General features: G+C 36.2%; 1 protein-coding gene across 2 annotated transcripts in view; it reads left to right on the forward strand.

Moving 5' to 3' along the window:
• Window positions 1-21,016, forward strand: part of phf14 (PHD finger protein 14) — a 120,398-nt gene that overhangs the window by 29,606 nt on the left and 69,776 nt on the right. For both annotated transcript variants that reach the window (XM_051136951.1, XM_051136952.1), the window contains exons 8-11: window positions 3,056-3,202; window positions 3,286-3,556; window positions 5,928-6,034; window positions 9,853-9,948. In XM_051136951.1, coding sequence (XP_050992908.1) covers window positions 3,056-3,202; window positions 3,286-3,556; window positions 5,928-6,034; window positions 9,853-9,948 — 621 coding nt within the window. The remainder of the gene's footprint in view (window positions 1-3,055; window positions 3,203-3,285; window positions 3,557-5,927; window positions 6,035-9,852; window positions 9,949-21,016) is intronic.

Genomic DNA, 21,016 nt, shown 5'->3' on the forward strand with positions numbered 1-21,016 from the left:
AATTGGTCAATGGCTGTACTAGAGGTTCTCTTAATTGTTGCATTCAAAATACAATATTAAATATAGCTGCAAGCAGCAGTTATCTGGGTTCAAGCGCTTAGGTCATTTAAGAATATAAAGAAAATTAAAAAATTACATATTATTTAGCAAGGCTGTACCAACCTAAATCAATGATTAAGAAAACATTTTTGGCAAATCCAGGTCATTTACCATAGTAATACAGTGTTTTTGAGTCCTTTTTAACTGGTATAGTGCCAGCCGTAGTCCGATCTCTTTAAAACGTTGCATGCTTGTTTAGAATCACCTGTCACATGTGCTCAGCTGGTTTCATGAAGTTTTGCGTTTTCCTTTAGGCTTTTGGGTACATTTGGACAGGCCCTTTTTCTGAGCAACACCATTATAGCCTCCCAAAGGGAAAATGTCAACATTTTTTGGTAATTATTCACTTAGAGATTCCAGAGAATTGTACTGCAGTGTTTTTTGCCAGATTGAGCAAAAAAACCTACGACTAGTTCTCAAAAGTAGGTTTTTGACGACATCTCAATTATTTAACAAACATTTTGTTTAACAGCAGTGGTTCTAGAGGCAAAGTTGTCCAGAATGAGGAGTTCTATTGTATGATACAAATATAGTGTGCTGTACAATCCTTTATGCCCTTAAAAATTCAATGCCATCATTTTTTTTCCTGTGACCTTAGATTGAGCTCTTAGGGTGTTTTCACGCCTGTAGATCGATTACTTTGTTCCAAAACAGGGATTAAAATCATTACAATGTTGGTTTTTATTCATGGTGCGGTTCGCTTTCACACAGCAAAGTTTATAAATGGGCCAAATGTGTTAATACAAGTCGCACGCAAGTAAACTGTCCTCTCATTGGTCAAAGTTCCACGGTTTATTTTCCAGCGTTCCGCTCAGCTGTCATCCATCAGGATGGAACAACAACAGCTTTGCGGGCTTATTGTTGCATTTTTTGGTACCTGTTGTTATATAATTTTGAGTAGGAGTCCAGGATCCATCAGGAAAATGTTTTTAAAATGCACCTACTACAAAGAGAGCAATAATAAAATGAAAAGGCGCCTTGATTTTGAATGGTGAAGATGTGCCCACGCATAGACATTCACAGGTTCATTTTAAGAGGTATTAGCACAACAACATAGCTACTGCTGCTCATGGAACTGTAATTACCCATTATACAATGTGACATAGCCTGGTTCGTTAGTCCGTTGGATCGGATTGCTTTCTCACTACAACCAAAGCACTCCGGAGTTCCTTTTTTAATCAAGCCGAGACCACCTCGTTCAGGTGATCTCGGGGTGATTGTTTTGGCGCGGATCCGCACGCGATTGCTGTGTTCACGTATGCCCAAACTAACCAAGCTAAGGGGGGAAACGCGCCAGATTCCGAAACAAAATGCCAGGTGTAAAAGCACCCTTACATACATGTTCTGAGTTTGGCGGAGATACCTCATTCCATTCAGGAATTATAGGCATTTTACTATAAGTGGCCCTACCCCTTTCGAACGTTTTGGTGTCCCTTTGCAACAGTGAGTCAAAGGTTTAACTTTTTTGATAGTTATTGATATTTACTGCATTGGTTTAGTTCTGATTGGGCGAAAAACTTAGGACTAGTTCACAAAAGTTTTTCAAAAAATCAGAAATACCGCCAGGCTCACGATCAAATCTGAGGTGTGCATTTTATCCGCCATGAGCCAAGGATTCCAATGACATAAAACACTTAAGCCTGCGACTCACAGTTTAGGAGTTTCATACTTTTGTTCGCTTTAACGCCCCTGTCAGGCCGACTGAGGCAAACCTTGCTCACGTTGTAGGCGGTGAGTACTACCATCCCTCCAAGTCTCTACAGCTTGCAATTTGGTCTGCACAATCAGTTTTCCGTGGAGATCGCTGATCCGTGACTATTCTAACAATTACATCACAATTACATTTGATCAAAAATGCAATTTTTGTATAATTTTAAATGTATTTCTCTGATGTCAAAGCTGAGTTTTCAGCATCTGGATGCTCTGATTGTTTAGAAATCCATTCTAATATGCTGATTTGCTGGTCAAGAAAACTTATCAAACTTATTGTTGAAAATGTAGTGCTGCTGAATGTTTTTGTGGGTTCTTTGATGAATAGAAAGCTGAATAGAAGACAATTTATTTGAAATAGAAATATTTTGTAATGTTATACATTCATTTACTGTCACTTTTGATTAATTTAATGCATCTTTTGATACCAATTTAATGCATCCATGCTGAATAAAAGTATTAAGTTCTTCCAATAAAAAATCGAACTGACCACACATTTTTGAACATATGAAAATGCATTAAAGGAATAGTTCACCTAAAAATGAAAATTCTGTCATTCATTACCCACCCTTATGTTGCTCTAAACCCGTAATACCTTCATTTATCTTCACAACAAGACATTTTTGATGAACTCTGAGACCTTTCTGACCCTGCATAGACAGCCACGTAACTACCACGTTCAAGTCTCAGAAAGGTAGTAAGGACATTGTTAAAATAGTCCATGTGACATCAGTGGTTCAGCCTTAATTTTATGAAGCTATTTTTATTTTTAATCTTTTTGGGTGAGCTATCCCTTTAATATGATGCTATATGCATGATATTATAGGCCAGGCTAATTATCAGTTTTACATAATAAAATGTAACATCTCTTTGTTTACCAAAGGCTACTTGGTAAGAAAAAGTTTTGAAAGCCCTGTTTTAGAGAATAAAAAATAAAGCAATTATTTTTGAGAGACTGTGTTACGTTGTTTACTGTGTACAGTTGCCAAGCAATCTAGTAGCTTGCTGCCTTAATGCATTAATACAAATTTGTGTTTATCACCATTTTACAGTGGCTGTGTATGCATTTCATCCAGTCAGAATTTTAATTGGATCCATTCATTTTCTATTATTAATAACAATAATATAAAACAGATTATTAATGACGTGTCATTCATCACTGATTTTTCCTTTTCTGTTTTATCAAGCTAGATTTAAGGTCTCGTGGGAGTCGGTCTTTAAAGTTATGATCCATTTGTACCCACAGGACATTGCGGATCCATTCTTTGCCTACTGCAAGCAGCACGCAGACCGCTTTGACAGGAAATGGAAAAGGAAGAACTATCTGGCCCTGCAGTCCTACTGCAAAGTGTCCTTGCAGGAAAGGGAGAAGCAGCTCACACCTGAAGCTCAGGTTCGCTTTACTCTGAGGCAGACATGGCCTTCCATACATCAGATGATCAGTCATCATTTATTTTGTGATTTCCTGACCTCTAGGCTCGAATAACCACGCGGCTCCAGCAGTACAGAGCGAAAGCAGAGCTGTCTCGAAACACTCGGCCGCAGGCGTGGGTGCCCCGAGAGAAGCTTCCCCGGCCGCTCACCTCTAGTGCTTCAGCCATCCGTAAGCTGATGCGTAAAGCTGAACTCATGGGTATCAGCACAGACATCTTCCCTGTGGACACATCTGATACCAGCGCAAGCGTGGACGGACGGCGTAAACATAAGCAGCCTGCCCTAACGGCAGACTTTGTTAACTACTACCTAGGTAGGTGGTTTGAAACAATTCTCAAATTTCACAGTTTTTGATGCCACTTTCAGCACCACAGCTAAATTTAGTTTAACTAATATAAAGTTTCAACTTTATTAAAACAGTAGTTAACCTAGTATAACTTTATTATAACGTATGAAACCTAAGGCCATCCAAGATGTAGATAAGTTAGATGAGTTCAGCTTTACATCAGTTGCTCACCCCATGTCATCCAAGATGTTCATGTCTGTCTTTCTTCAGTCGGAAATAAATGAAGAATTTTGAGGAAAACATTCCAGGAATTTTCTCTAAATAGTGGACTTCAATGGGCATCAACGGGTTGAAGGTCCAAACTGCAGTTTTCATGCAGGTTCAAAGGGCTCTACATGATCCCAGCTGAGGAATAATGTCTTGTCTAGCAAAACGGTCAGTCATTTAAAAAAAAAAAAATAGAAAATAAAATAATTTAATTATTAATTAATTATTTTAGCAAAACAAAAGGGATCATACAAAATGCATGTTATTGTTTATTTAGTACTGACCTGAATAAGATATTTCACATAAAAGATACATATAGTCCACAAGAGAAAATAATCCCTTGTTTGTCCTGAACAAATGACCTGCCCACTGTTCTTTAGAAAAATCCTTCGGGTCCCACAGATTCTTTGATTTTCCCACATTTTTGTGTATTTTAACACTTTCCAATAATGACTATGACTTTGAGATCCATCTTTTCACACTGAGGGACTCATATACAACTATTACTGAAGGTTTAAATGCTTACTGAAGGAAAAACGCTCCAGAAGGACAAACCGTGCATTAAGTGAAAACTTTTCAACAGAATGAAGATTTACATTTTTTTTTTATTTTGTCTAAATATCATATATTTTTTTTTATTTAGTACTGCCCTTCAGAGGCTACAGAAGATGGATGCATTTTTCCCAGAAGACAAAATAAGTAAAATTTACCATGATCTTCAAATTTAAAGAAGTTTTCACCCCCTGGCTCTTAATGCATCGTTTTTTTTCTTCTGGAGCAGTGAGAGTTTGAACCTTCTGTAATAGTTGCATATGAGTCTCTCAGTTGTCCTCAGTGTGAAAAGATGGATCTCAAAATCATACAGTCATTTTGGAAAGGGTTCAAATAACGAAAGAATTTGTTGGACCTGAAGGCTTTTTCCGAGGAACAGCGGGCATGGGACACGAGGGACTCATGAACTACTATCACTAAAGAAAAAAACAGCTGTGGATCATTCAGTTAACAACACAGCATTAAGATTCAAGGGGATGTAAACTTTTGAACTGGGTAATTTTTATAAATTCAACTATTATTTTCTCTTGTGGACTATATGTAAACATCTTTTATGTGAAATATCTGGTATCAGGTCAGTACTAAATAAACTTTTTGTATGATCCCTTATATTTTGGTAAAATAATTACAAATTTTAATGATTCTGAAAGGGGGATGTAAACTTTGGACCTCTAATACTTACCCTAATACTCTAATACAACCATGCTCATCTTGCACTAGCTCTGCAAATGCACTAGCTCTCACATTGAAAAGGTGTTCTGTGTATTTCGGTTCAAAAAGTTAGGGTAGTGTGAAAAACTCATCTCATTTTTTCCTCCAACTTCAAAATAATCTGACATTGTTTTACCTTTTTTTTTTTTTTTTTTTTGTAAAGGGCGTTTGACTTGCTTTGCGTGTTCACTTCGTAGACCTGGGTTGGTACTTCCGCCTAAGTAACGCGTGACCTTTCCAACGTGACTACCTAATGCATGAAGTCAGTTTGGTACAACTGAGTTGTTTTTTGCATCTTCTTGTGCTTAAATTGTTTAAAATCTCTTAATAAATATTAAAATTGGCAAGACTTAAAAACACGTCACAGTTCTGTCAACTCTTCCGAGTCTCTTTGACACAGTCTGTGTTGTCAAGCCCTGTTAACTCATCAGGCCTATGAACTTTTTTTTGAGAATCTACATTTCTCGACCCAATGTTTCCACTTTTTTCATTTTAATGGCTAAAACGAGCATTGATGCATTTGTAGCATGTGACTTACTGTCCCTAACATAGTTGAATCTGCCTGCGGAACAGCAGGCGGTATCAGACAGTGAGCCCAAGACATGCATCCCGCTCTGTAGCCTTGCAGCTAGGCACTTGCCCTCCAAATGAGTGATGTTAAGAGCAGATGTGTGGAGTAACCTTGGGCACACACTCCATTAGGTTCCAGCAGGAGGCCTATCCTCTATCAGCGTACTTTCTCTCCCTTTTTTTATCTTAACGTTCCTCTTTTTTTTACACTTTTTCCCTCAATCTTCCTTTGATATACTTTTTCCTGTACTCTGATAGCAATCTCAGTATCGATTTGTTCGTGTCTGTTGGTATTCAGAGCGGAACATGAGGATGATTCAGATCCAGGACAACATCGTGGAGCAGAAGAACCTTAAAGACAAGCTGGAGAGTGAGCAGGAGAAGCTGCACATGGAGTACAACAAGGTCTGTCCACTATTGACACTCCAAGCTCTCGCTAGCATCTATTTTGTACATTAGCACTTGTCCGTAGCACATTTATTTTGGCCATTGGTGCTTAAGCAGAGGCACGCACAACAGGAAATAATGACGCACTGCTGGAGTGGAGTGTGCAGAAAAGCTTCTAAACAGCTACTAAATAATGCCAATTATGCTTCAGTCTTTCCATTTACAATACAACTGTGAAATCTCCTTTAAAGCTACTTTGTGCTGGACCAACTGCAGAGAGAAATAAAATAAAAAAAAAGCAGAGGTCTTGTATAACACAAGGTTATTTATGCTAATGAAGATAGATGATGAAAACTGGTGGTGAATAGTATTTCTATTAACTGAAATAAAAATAAAAAAAATAGCCACAAAAATTAAACTGAAGCTACAAATGGAAATGCTGTAAAATTATTACTGTTAATTTAGTATTATATACTATTGTAGTGTTTATTAATAATTTGAATTAATAATATTACACATTTTTACACATTTACAAGTTTTCATTTTAACTTTAGTTTCATTTTAACTTTAGTTTTAGTAATTTTACTGCTTTTGTTATTTTTATTAGTAGTTTTCTATGTTTATGTTTACCTTTTATTTCATATTTTCAGCCAATATTTGTTTTATTTCTGATTTGTTTCAAGGATCAAAAACAATGAGCAATTAACAGTAAGGTACAAAAAAATTACTTGCAAAATTAGTCCAAACAAACCAAATACATTTACAAAAATACAACAAAAATAATACAAATAAAAAGTTTTATGAACAATTCAATTAAAACTAAACGAAAAAAAAAAAAAAACTGGCATGCTAAAATGCATATCCAAAAAAAAAGCTTAATGAAAATTTCAAAACCCTTGATATAACAGCAACTAATGTTCTGTGCTGCTTTATTTATTTGCCTCCTGCCCTCAATCCTCCTAAACACGATATTTTGAAGCAGATTTGGGTAGATGGTGTTTTCTCATCTGGCCCAATGAGGAATAGAATGAAAGCGAGGAGAGAAGTTGGAGGAGTTAATGTGGCGTCCAGTCTTTCTGCGCCACATGTATTAAGCGGTATTAATGGAGTGTGTGTTGTTAATTACGGCACTCAACATGCATTAGCACGACGCCGGCCTCAGAGAGAAATCCCGCTGAAAATCAACATCTGTGGAAAGCTGACTGCTTATTCACAAAAGTTGTGTCTAAGGCAGGGACTGAGTCATCCGGACATTATGTCTAATAATCCTAAATTATATAGTATGTTACTTGGTTAGTTGGATTGTTTGGTTGGATGTTTTTAACATTGTATTATTGGAAACCGGAGTGCATTTGCGTCACCAGTGAGAAAATTATGTCTGTGAATACTTCACAATAAATTTTAAACGGGTATGTTTTATAACAGTAACAGTATTTCTCAATATATATTATTTGTGCTGTAAATTCTGTATTTTTTATTACATAACCATATAATATTTACAAAATATTCAGCTGTAAGTGCATTTCCTTCTTCTGTAGAACACAACAGGAGATATTTTGATAAACTTTTTTGTGTATACAATGAAAGTAAACAGGGTTCAATATTGTTTGAATCACAGTGTTTTTCAAAATATCTTCTATTGTGTTTGGCAGAAAAATTAAATGATGACAAAATTTGTTTTTGGCTGAACTGTCCTTCTATGTGCCACTGTATATGGGCCATTCTATAGAATTGGTTCAAAGTCAGTCTTTTTCCACAAATTGTGTATTTATGCAGATTGTATAATACCCAAGGTTCACATTTCTAGTAATTGTGCAGTTAATTCTCATATTGTATTTTCAGAATGTTTTGGAATATTTGTCCTCTTCCCAAATTTGTCACTACTGAAACACAGTAATATATAATTTAATAAGAAGGGTTATATTGACATATTGAGATTTTGCTTACATTTTATTTGTAAATATATTTTTGCTTCTATTTTATTAAAAAGTTTTCAGTGGTAAATCAATAACAATTACAATTTTAACAATATTTCAAGTGTGGTTCATGAGATTTATTGCGTTTTCAATCCAATTTGTTAAAAGCAAAAAAGTTGATCATACTGATTTCAAACTTAAGGATTCATTAGTCTGAGTATACATTGAACCAAACACTATCATGACATATTGATTGATAATTCAGTATTTTTGACAAAACATTTCGGTAGTGACAGTAATGTTTTGGCAGCAACCACGTCACATGACAGAATTTAAACTCTAGAACACTACTAAAGATTTGCGTAACTGTGTAAAATTTTACTTCCACCAAATAAAGGATTATGTGTTTCCTTTTGTCACCACTGAAACAGTGACGGTCGTGACTTTTATAACAGTTAGTAACAATTTTATGGATTAACACCCCCCAAAAAAAGTTCAGTCTTGACTGCTTTGGTAGTGACAATTTTAGATGCTTTTGAATCTAGCTATAAGATCTAGCTAATCAGCACATGGTTAGCTAGCACAGTTCTGAACAGTTGTACACATATAAAAACTGCATTTCAAGGAATAACTCCCAAAAAAAGTGTTCGGTGTTCGGTAGTGACATTCTTTAAAGTTACGCACAGATTTTTCATACTTTTGAACACATTTACCTCAAAATGATGAGACCTATCTATTCACACCTTGTAGCTATGAGAGAGAGGGACACATAAATATTTCCTGATCATAAATGTAGGTAAAATCACTTTCAGCCAATGGACTAAAACATACACTTTCGGTAGTGGTGTGAAAATTCGGGACACAATTTTTTGTTTACATAGTCACATAATTTACAAAGAAAATACAACATAAATATATATTTTTAAAACTTGACTTAAAAAAAGAGATATATTTAAAACAACAATGGAATAAAATGCAAATTTATTTCAATTTCATTATCAAGTTGAAATTTAGGGTTTAGGGTTCGGGACAGCCACCTCCCAATTGCAAGTACCCACTAAATGATGATTTTGTATATGTATTAAGCTTACTGATATTTTAAATATTATTGTTAGTTTCAATATACAATAAAAGGATCTTAGTAAACATCTAAGATTTTAATACTTCATTTTAAATGGGTTTTTTTGGTTGTGTGACAGCAGTTTGCACCAGTTCTGTAGAACGGCCCATATAAATTTAATTGTTCTGAAATCCATTAAAATTAGTGATATGTAACTATATAAATAATTGCATTATTATGTGTTAGCCCCCGCTGAGCCATCAGCATTAATCTGGAGTGAGTGTTGGAGAGCAGCCGGTTTTAAATGTTAGCTCAGGCTCCCCACGTGGAGCCTCATCTTCACAGACAGTGGAGATAAGGGGAAGCTTTCTGTAGTTTCGTTTCACATACCCATAATAACTTCACCTCTCCACTGTTTCCTCTCATCATCGTCTTTATCAAACGCCTGCCTGACGCTTATCTACTGTCTGGAGCTGAGAGTGGCCCCTACACGGCGAAATGCCACTGCGGTGTGTGTGTGCGCGTGAAAGAGACAGATGTAAACGCAGGGAGTGTAATGCTGTATTTCATGGTGTGCTGGGCTCTGAATCTGTTAATAATAGGAAATGTTATTTTTTGCGCAAGAGGGTGTTTTGATGTGTAACATTTGTTGTTTGCCTAAAATCAACCTGGATTTTGTAATGCACTGTAAGCGTATGCATGTATTGGCCATTCAGATTTGTGTACACCTTTGCATTTGTACACACGTTAGTCTGTCCATCTGTGTGTGTGTGTGTGTGTGTGTGTGTGATGGACTGAGCTGCCCAACTTGTCCTTGTCTTATCTTATCTCCCGCCTTGCCGCGGTTTTATCTGCCGCAGCTGTGCGAGTCTCTGGAGGACCTGCAGAATGTCAATGGCCAGCTGAGGACTGAGGGCCAAGCCATATGGAGCATGATGGGGGGGATCCTTGGACAGGTATGGCTTACCTTCAATCGCCTCATCCTTTCTCTCCCCTGTCCATCTTCATTCCATCTCTCTCCGCCCCATCCCATCCTTGATCCAACTGTACGCCTCATCTATCACAGCTCCAGTGAGCTTACAGCCCACCCTGATACAAACGCTTCTTTCAAGCACTCTGATTAGGTTGGGACGGGCTCATATTTTACACTTTTATAGCATATTTCTGAAATCCACTTGTACTTGTAATTCAAGGTTTCTTAAAAACAAAGTAATTTTTTTCTTTTTAGTTTTCTGTATTTTCCACCCTCTCAGTGACTTTTAGATTGAAGAGGCTGTTTTTGTTATTGTACCTTTAAAGAGATATTTCACCCAAAAATGAAAATTAACCTATGATTTACTCACCCTCAAGCCATCCTAGGTGTATATGACTTCTATCAGACAAATACAAAAAATTGGCAGTGAAGGGGATTTAATATTTTGAAGTCCAATAAAGTGCATCCATCCATCATAAAAAAAAGTGCTCCACACAGCATGAATCGTTGTGTCTGTGAAAAAATATCCATATTTAAAACTTTATAAACTATAAGCTTCTAACTTTTGTGGGCGTTTTCACGAGAGAGTGGCATTCAAGTGGACACAAACTGCTAACACAAACGCATTGTTTCACTTCAGAAGACCTTTATTAACCCCACGTGTGGAGTAATTTTCATGATGGATGGATGCACTTTATAGGACTTCAAAATCTCAGCAGCCATTCACTGCCATTATAAAGCTTGGAAGAGCCAGGATATTTTTAAAGTGCTCCTATTATGCCTTTTCAAATATGACCTTTCATGAAGTGTGTCATGTAGCTGTATGTAAACATAATCTATCTGCAAAGTTGTGAAACCGACACGATAATTAAAGTTATTGTCAGGAATTCAAATTTTATTCTGTTACGGCTGTATGTCCGTTTGCATAATGTCCGCCCACATTCTACGTCGCAAACAACTTGCCTGCCCACAAACACAGTAAAAATTTCCATGTGGTTTACGTCATGTCGAGAAGACGCTGTATTCTACGCTATGAGAGTAAATTTGTTTTATATTCACTTCCAAAAGATGAATCTACAAAGATTGTATTTTCTAGCGATCGTTCAAAATGCGTAGTTGTGTTATGTTGTGTAACAACCCTGCACATGCACGGCTTACTCAAGCTTCTGTAGTTCTGTTGTTCAGCTGTGGGTCCACTGTAGTTTAAAAATTTGTGATTGATGCAGCTTGACTGTCTGTCTGTACGCAGTAGACCAATCATAAAGGACTGTGCCATCTGACCAATCACAGCAGTGAGTGCTCACAGAAAGGAGGGGTTTAGAGAGACTGATTCTTCGATATGCTTCGCACAAGTCGTTTATGAATCATTTAGAAGTGAGGTAAAATTAAATCTATTTTTGGAGAAAACTAAAGTGTTTTTTGACCTTGCATACATGTAAACCTGTTTTAGGAGACTCATAAAACAATATTAGCAACCTTTAAAATGGCATAATAGGAGCACTTTAATATAACTCCCATTGTGTTTGTCTAAAAGAAGAAACACCTAAGATGGCTTGAGGGTGTGTAAATCATGGGGTAATTTTCATTTTTGGGTGAGCTATCCCTTTAAGACTTCTGTATGTAAACGCAGAGTGTGTCCTTTTAAAATGCATTATTATGTATTATTTAATTTCATTTCATTTCATTAATTAATTTACATATCTACTTATTTAATTCATTAATTTAATTACAACCATATATTTTTTTTAAAGTTAATTTAAGTATTTAGTATTTAGAATGAAATAAAGCATTATTACGAGGTGATATTTGACTCCTTAAAGTGATTTACAGGGAAATTTTGTTTTTACCTTTATAATGGCATTTTGTGTGATCTTTTATGTCAAAATTTTTAAAAATGATATTTTTTAAGCTTTTTAAAATTCCAAATTAAAACTACTGAATAAGAACAAGTAAGAATACAGAATAAGTTACCAATCAAATGAAATCATTATTAACAAAATTAATTTGTACTTCAGATGATGACATAGAAGAACACAAAAGTGGCTTGTAGGTGTATTTTCTTATGTTTAATGAAGCTCAGAGGTGGCATGAGTGCATACAAAAATTCATAGAATTATTTTGGGATTAATGTTTTAAATATAAAATTTTGAATATTTAAATATTAAATGATTTAAATAACTAAAGAAACTTTAAAAATGAAACCAAAACTGCCAGTAGGTGGCGGCAAGTCACTGATTTAATTACTGAATCATTTATTCATTTGATTAGTTTGAACGGCTGATTCATTTAAGTATAAAGCAAGTAACTGTCTTTATAAATGGGAAATTGAGTCATTGACTAACTAAATTCATTTAAAAAAGCATGTTCATTCATAAATGGAACAACGCTGTGTTTGAATGTAGATGTGATCTCACGAAGTGCCATTATAATCAACAAAGCTCTCTACCCTGCACAACGAATCTCTTATTTACACTCTTTGTTTCTGAAAGGATTCATGAGATATGACTGTGATACATTACTCAACGTTGCAAAACCACGTAGAAACCTTTGAAGCTCCCCTCAGCGCAAACACTAATATGCTGTTCGGGATAGTCGGGACAGTTTTTTTTTTTTCTACGGTCTGGCAACACTGACACTTTAGCGCAGGGCTCGTGAGCACAACTAGCCCTGTGTCAAAATGTGTTAAGGTTAAGACTTATTTAACTTTTATTTTCTTGCACCTTACATACAGATGAAGACGCATTTCTAATGCGCGTTTAAATAGGTCAGTAACAACTAGTTTTTCGGTTACATACACAGTTTAATTAATGAGTTAATGCGGTTTTCACTTAAATATTTATTAAATTATGTGTGTACAGAACGTGATTAAGGAGTAAGAGGTGAACTGACAACAAAATTTAGCTGCAGTGTATATGTGGCCATGAAACAGTTACATTGTTACAAATGTCTTTAAAATAATGCTGTTATATCACAAATGCTGTGTTTTACCAAAAATATAAGGTAGCACATCTGCTTTTCAGCATTTTTAATCATACAAAATGTTTCTTGAGCAGCAAATCAGCATATTAGAATGATTTCTGATGGATCATGTGACACTGAACACAGAAATTCAGCTCAGAAATTCATTCCCTTCCCTGTCAACATGACAGCAGCTACTTTGAAATGACCTTTGTAATAACTGACTGATGTTTTCACTTGAACTATTGGCATAGTGCTAACCGTCATTTGTGGTTGTGACATCAAAAGCATAACTGTAGCAATCCATAATTATGCAGCTTAGTTTCTATTAATAGCAATAAATGACTGTAAATTTGAACATTTGTATATCTGCATGGTACATCAGACTCTTATTTTGAAAGCTACATTGTGCGTTATAGCTAATTAACCTTTTGTTAATAAACCGTGAAGTGTTTTGAGTCAACATCTCTTTGGCTAATAGACATCTTTCACAGTTTTGCTTTGTGGTGTTGGCGTTTTGGGTTCTGAGACACGTCACGTGGATCTAGCGGCGGGAGCGTATTGTTCGTCGAATTCGTTTTTGACTTCACAGTGGAAAGAGTGTAAAGAGAGCAAAAATCTTCTCCCTGGATTTTTTGCACCTGGGTAATGAACTGTGATTGAAAGAAATCTAGATTGTAGGCAGCACCCCACAGGGTAGACAGCGTTGAGGTAATTCTCTTCGCTGTAATGGGCCTCCTGTTTGCGAAATTCTTTCATTTGCGCTAACTGATTGACCTGTCATTGGCCATGCACTCAGCCCTGACTCGGTAGCTAAAAGCCGCCAACCTCTCCCCTGCTCACTATGGCAACCACATCACCAAGGTGCGTCGCCATGGGTGACGGTCACTTAATGAGTGCGAAAATGTGAAAGTCTGAATGTTCTGTAGATCTCTCTTTTTTGTCTAAATAACAGTCTGTGCTTAGAATGCCATTTAGCAGGATATGCCCCGAAGCAAAAATGTCATTGGCAACAGCAACCGTGAAAGGAATTGTTAGGATTCTGGGTTCGAAAATATTCAAAAAGTTTGTCGGAAAGTTGATCCTCTTTGTTGGAGTTAAACGGTGCTCAATTTCATGCAGATTATGTGGAGAATTAGTGTAGTGGTAAAAAGCCAGGCCGAAAGGCCGCACACACACACACACAGCATGGCTTCAGAGTGAGAGCTTGTCACTGAGAAGGCATTGCCAGTCCTCTGTTTTGTCACCTTCTTAATCACTATGATACACCCAGGAAGAGTGAATTTGATGAGATGCCTGTCTGGAATGGAGATGAGAGTCCGCACTTCCTTGTGATAACCTAAAACACATTTGCGACTGAAAACCACTGCGTGCGACTATGAAAAAATATTTAAGAGCACCATGTGCGAGAGACCCGATCAGCATGTTTGTGTTCACGCTGAGGGGAGCTTCAAAGGTTCCTATGTGTTTTTGAAACGTTGAGTAATCTATGACAGACATATCTCACAAATCCTTTCATAAACAAAGTGTAGAGAGAGTGTAAATAAGAGATTGATTGTGCAGTGTAGAGAGCTTTGTTGATTATAATGGCACTTGTGAGATCGCGATGAACTAAGATGAGTGACAGCTTTTAATGATTATTGAGGGAGTTTGTAAATGAGATACTGATTTAATACAATAGTTAAATAACAAGAAGTTAATATTAAGTGACTTACATTGTCTGACTGTAACATTATTGCTTGATTTTCCTGTATTTCGTCTTCAAAAATAGTCTGAAACGAGTCACTGCTGCGCATCTCCATTCAAACACAGCGGCGTTTCGTTATGAATGAACGTGCATTGTTAAATGAATCTAGTGAGTCAGTGATTCAATTTCCCATTGATAAAAACAGTCAGTTTTATTCCTGAATGAATCAGCAGTTCAAAGAATCAAATGAATGATATGATTCAGTAATTAAATCTTGCCGCCACCTACTGGCAGATTTAGTTTCATTTTTAAAGTATCTTTTTAGTTATTTAAATCATTTAATATTTCTGTATTCAACATTTTATTTTTAAAACATTAATCTCAACATGAATTTATGATTGCACTAATGTCACCTCTAAGCCTCATTAAACATGAAAGTACACCTACAAGCCACTTTTGTGTTCCTCTATGCCATCTCTCTAGTACAAATTAATTTTGGTAATAATGATTTCATTTGATTGGTAACATATTCTACTTTTTTCTAATTTTAAAAAGCTTAAAAAATATCATTTAAAAAAATTTTGACATAAAAGATGAATAAAAGAAAAATGCCATTACAAATTAAATCACTTTAAGAAATCAAATATCACTTCGTAATGGGAATGCTAATTTTTTTATCAGATTTTTTGATTATTGATTAGAACGTGCTTCTGAAATTTTGACTGTGCTCCTAAATTTAAGTTACAAGCTCCTAAAAAGAAAATTAAGCGTAGAGCCCTGAAACCGCAACAGTCTGAACTGCCGCTCGTGACGTTATCTTACTTTTGATGCAGCGACAAAACATTTAAAAGGCGCCCATTTGTATGCACCCATGCGCACTTGTTTAAAACTTAATTTGCGTTGAATAACCAGTTACCCGGCTTAGAGAGTGTGTAAGATGGTTAATTAAAAGGATCTCTTAAAATGTCCTCTCGGCAGATAAATGCCGCAATAATGGAGCGAGGAGGTACAAGGCGGCGAGGAGAGCCGAGTGGTCTGGAAAAGAGCGAGCCAGTGAATCTGCAATGATGGTCATAAATCACATAATTAGAAAACGCGCACCGCTTAAGTAGCAACATCAGTCAAGGCGCCCCGCTCCTTTGTGTCATCTATCTACTACATTTTCGTTCCCTATCAGTCATTGGCGTCTGCACATAACCCTCAAATTATTGATGATCTCAGGAGAGGGTCTCGTCTCTCGTGCCACCCTGGGTGAGGGAGAACTCTCAGCGGTACTCTTATGAAAACGTCTTTGGTAGCGAAAGGATCTTCTGACCTTCGCAAACTTGTTTGCTGCAAGTATTTTATTGTCATAAACAATATGGTCTTCTAAATTTTAATAACACTAGTTTTGTCGTAATATCATGCAGCAATACAATGCAGCAAACTAATGCTGCTGCATGAGTGTTTTTAATGCAACGGCTGGGTTTTGACGACACATTTGTCTTTTTTTCTGAGCAATGTCTTTTTTTTTTTTTATGTAAGTCATAGAAACACTATTGTGGATTTTGCTATTGGAGCAAATGGGAATGCAAAAATTATATTTGTATTTTCCATTCACCACTATGACTTTTACATCCGAGGACTGAGAACATGTTTAAAAAGGTCCATTGGTGTGCAAAATAGTTGTAAAAAATGTATACCTTGTGTCCTTCAGGTACATTTTTACTTATGCTTCAACAATAATATCAAATTGAAAAATAATCTGATTCACAAATTGGACTGATCTGGTTCCTGACGTGATGTGAACAAGTTTAAAGTTATTGGCCAGAAAAAAAAAAAAAAAAAAAAAAAAAAAATCATGCAGCATAACAAAAACCAAAATCATTGCTTCTTTATGAACCATCAGTTAATTAGTCATTTTCAGAAAATGACAAAAAGTCTGCTGTGGATTTGAAAAAAATATATTTGTTAGGGATGTATGAATTTACTCAACTCATGATACAATTTTCTCACAATTCATTAAAACAATATGACATTTAAGACATTTAAGAAAAAAAATGTCCTTTTATAATTGCTTGGACAAAATGCTGCATATTTCTTTGTATAATTGAAATACGTCAAATAACAAAACTAAATTGAAATTTTAAAACAAACCTCAAATTAAATAAATAAATAAATCAAATAAAATAAATCTTTTCATATAAACAGACACTTTGCCTGTGCTCTTTCCATGTAAAATTATTTACACTAGTGTGTTTTCGTTTTAAAATGCCGTTTTGAAATGAAAACAATACTCGTCTACACTGGCGTTTTCACATGAACATTTAGGCGGCATACTTCTTGTATGGATGTTTTAATTCAAGAGAAGTAACCGTAATAAAAAATACTGTAATTTCTTTTTTTCACTTTGCAATTTAATGGTTAATTTTCTTAAATGAGTCTCTGAAATGAGACACAACAAATGTGCATGATGTTATTGTTTACACAGTCATCAAGGATACGTAGAGCGAATGTCATGCCATCGTTTTAAAAGTCTCCTTGTTGGTCCCTTTACACTGAAATGTAACCCAGAGTTTTCAAACGAAAATGGGGTCTGTAGCGTTTTGTAAGTCTCAATTTTCGAGGGTCAAAAATGACGGAGTAGTGTAAACAACAGGCGTAACCGTAGCAAAAGTTATGTGTTTTAAAACGAAAAATCACTAGTTTAAACTTAGCCTTAATATGCATTATACGGTGGCAAGATGTAAAGAAAATACCATCTTAACTTTTATCAAGACAGTCAGTTTCCCTCAGAGATATAAAACCCCACCCCCAAATGTATCACGATTCATTTACCATCTCAACTAATTTGAATAGTCACATATTTGTATCAATTTTCAACCGGCTTTCCATCCGCATTATTGCATCCTTAAAGGAGAAGTCCACTTCCAGAGCAACAATTCACAAATAATTGACTCACCCCTTTGTCATCCAAGATGTTCATGTCTTTCTGTCTTCAGTCGTGAAGAAATTATGGTTTTTGAGAAAAGCATTCAGGATTTTTCTCCATATAATGGACTTCATTGGTGCCCCAGTTTTTGAACTTCTAAAATATAGTTTAAATGCAACTTCAAAGGGCTCTAAACAAACCCAGCCGAGGAAGAAGGGTCTTATCTAGCGAAACAACCTGTCATTTTTTTGGGAAAAAAAAGTTGTTTTTTTTATACTTTTTAAGCACAAAAGCTTGTGTAGCACAGGCTCTAGGATGCGCGTTCACGACGCTACGTACTATTGAATCACGTCGAAAGTTCATGCGGAACGTAGGCGGAACTACAGACCCAGTGTTTACAAAGCGAACACGCAAAGACTAAGAAAGTGCAAGTAAGTTTGTAAACATTGTTTACAAACAAAATGGTACAACGATGTCCTCCGCTCAAGTTGTGCATGGAGATGGAATTTTTCGCCATACTCAGTACACAGACGATGAACTTACGTGTGATTCATAGTAGTGATGGGAAGTTCGGATCATTTTACAGACTCGGACCTTTGAGTCTCCTTTCGAGTCATTTAGTTCATTTTAGCAAAATATAATTAAAATGTTACATGTTACTTCTCTAACAAATCTACTGCTTACACAAACGTTAATCACACTACAAACAAGACAAAACTATAATGCTATAAGAAACAGAAAAGATTAATTCTTGGTTTACCTGGGTCTTTAGTCTATGATTAGTTCACCTCACCTTTTATCCGGATTTGAGTCGTACGTTCATCACGTGACAGTCCCATAAGATGAACGAATGATTCAAAAAACCCGGAGACTCGAAACGGGTGAACTAATTCCAGTACAGAACCTAATAGGATGTTGCACATGCACGACTGAACAAATCACTCCCCGAGATGACTCGTTCTTCCGAGTCACATTAAACATTCGTTCAAAATGAAAGAATCGTTCAAGAACGACCCATTACTAATTTGTAGCATCGTGGATGTGCATCCCAGAGCCTGAGCTTTTGTGCTTAAAAAGTATACAAATTTTTATTTTTCGAAAAAAATGACAGATTGTTTCGCTAGATAAGACCCTTCTTCCTCGGCTGGGATCATTTAGAGCTCTTTGGAGCTGCATTTAAACTACATTTTGGAAATTCGGGGAACCAATGAAGTCCATTACATGGAGAAAAATCCTGAAATGTTTTCCTCAAAAACCATAATTTCTTTACGACTGAAGACAGAAAGACATGAACATCTTGGATGACAAGGGGGTGAGTAAATTATTTGTAAATTGTTGTTCTGGAAGTGGACTCCTTCAATATTTGTTGTAATTTCCATTCACCTCTGCGACTTCTACTTTAGAGAACCTTGGAAATATGAAAAGAGTTCATTGGTGTACAAAATTATTTGGTAAGATTTTATACTTTATACTTATGTCCTTTAGTTACATCTTAATGCATGCTTCAACAATGATAATGAATCAAACAATTCAATTCAAAAATGAAGTTAAATAATTCATAGGCGAATCAAACTGATCTGGTTATTGACACTTGAACAAGCTGTTATTTGCTTTATGTGCTCATGTAATGTCCATTAAAAAAGTCCTAAGTTGGCACAAAAACGAGCACCAAAGCACTGCTCTTTCCCCACATTAGGTGTTGTTTCTCTAATTTGTTTAGTTATGTTTAGAAATTGTGTGTTTTTGTGAATGATTAAAAAAAACAACAACAAAAAAAAACTTATATGTAGTTATATATAATGAAATATTTCCTGTGGACAGCAACATCATTGTGGACTCATCACAGACAAGTCCACCCCATTTGGAAATTTCGTGAGTTATATGACCCCTCTCACTGTACCACTGGGATTCTCCACAATCTCTGCAAGACAGAAAAGTCTGTCTGGCTCCCTCAGCAGATGGCTAACCGCCTGTTCGCCTGTTTTGTGAGGCTTTTTTTCGGTGCTGTTTTGTTTTTGTTCTTAGGCAAACACCTTTTTCCAAACAATATTCCCACTAAAATATTGTGGATAGGCGGGACTGTCCACAGTAACCCAGAGCTTGCAGGATGTAAAACCTGGCATCTCCTCGCTCGGCTCTTCGGCCTGTTATAATCCCTGTGGTGCGGTGGAGAGAGACTGTCACCATGGGCACACTGAACTGAGCACGCTCAGATTAGAAATCCTCAAGAGAGAAGCCGCTCTGTGTTGCTGTGCAACCGGTTCCTACTAGATAATTTTTCTAATTAACCCAGACAGAAAAGATGCTGCACAGATGTATAGACGGAAAATAGAAAACTTTTTTCCTGGCCACTTTCCTCTCTCCAAACCCCATCCAGGCATCTCTACAAGTAACGTTCTTAGAAACCCTTAATTGAACTTATTTACGTTATTATATTGTAATAATTGTACTTATTATATATACATAAACTGTGTAATGTTGCTTATTTGTATTCCAGAATGAAAGTCACATAGTCACCTCCTCTAGGTGTCTATAAGATCTAGCTCACCCTTTCTTTTATTTTCCTTTAATTATACAAAGTGTTATCTTCACTCAAAATAGATGTAATGATTGCAGTGTACTGACAAAAATGTCAAGTGACCTTGTTTGGCCAAAAACATCTGAGTTTGAAGTATGTTTCCTTGCATTTGCACTATTAGAGGAGTCATAGTGGTTTGTGTGATGCATCATAGCCATGATGAAAGCTATTAGGAAGGCTGCATACACAGGAAATGAGAGAAAAACAGACATGAATCGAGTTATTTCTGTGTCAAGAGCAGCATCAAACAGAAATGCAATAATTTAGACAAGTTTCCCAAGCGCTCTGGCCAGCTTCCATTGTCACAAACCCACCATTTAATGAAGGCATCATTTGTTAAGGCAGTGTTTCTATGTCAGGCCGCTCAAATAAGCATATTGAAAGCTCCGTAGATCCACAGTGTTCATGCTTATTGTTGTCTCTTCACCAAAGGATCGGATAAAGTATTTTAGCATTGAAGAAAAGCATACAGTAGAGATCAAAATTAGAGAACAACGTATAATTTCCTAAATGTCAAGGTCACTACTTTGACCTATTTGAAGTTATCCAAACAGGAGTAGAAGGGAAGTTTTTTTTAATGCATATTTCATAAATTAATTGTATTCTGGAGCAGATATTTGAAAAAGAACTGCTCAAAATTGAAGAAACAGATACCTCCAACTTACTTAAATTTGGCACCTGGTGCTAATTTCCTTAATTATACGACAAACGCAGCATTCCTCCAATTTTCACTGAGATTGCAAGATGGCAGGCTGCTCTAAGGTGACTGAAACCCTGCGACAGGTGGTTTTCCATATGAAGGCCAAAGGGATGACACTTTCAGCCATTGCAAGAAAAGTTGGTCATTCCAAATCTGTTTTCTTAAATATAGCAGGTTTACAATGACACTGATTCATTCAAGTCCCCCAGAAAGGCTG

The sequence above is a fragment of the Labeo rohita genome, chromosome 19, assembly GCF_022985175.1.
Source record: "Labeo rohita strain BAU-BD-2019 chromosome 19, IGBB_LRoh.1.0, whole genome shotgun sequence".
NCBI classification, from domain to species: Eukaryota; Metazoa; Chordata; class Actinopteri; order Cypriniformes; family Cyprinidae; genus Labeo; species Labeo rohita.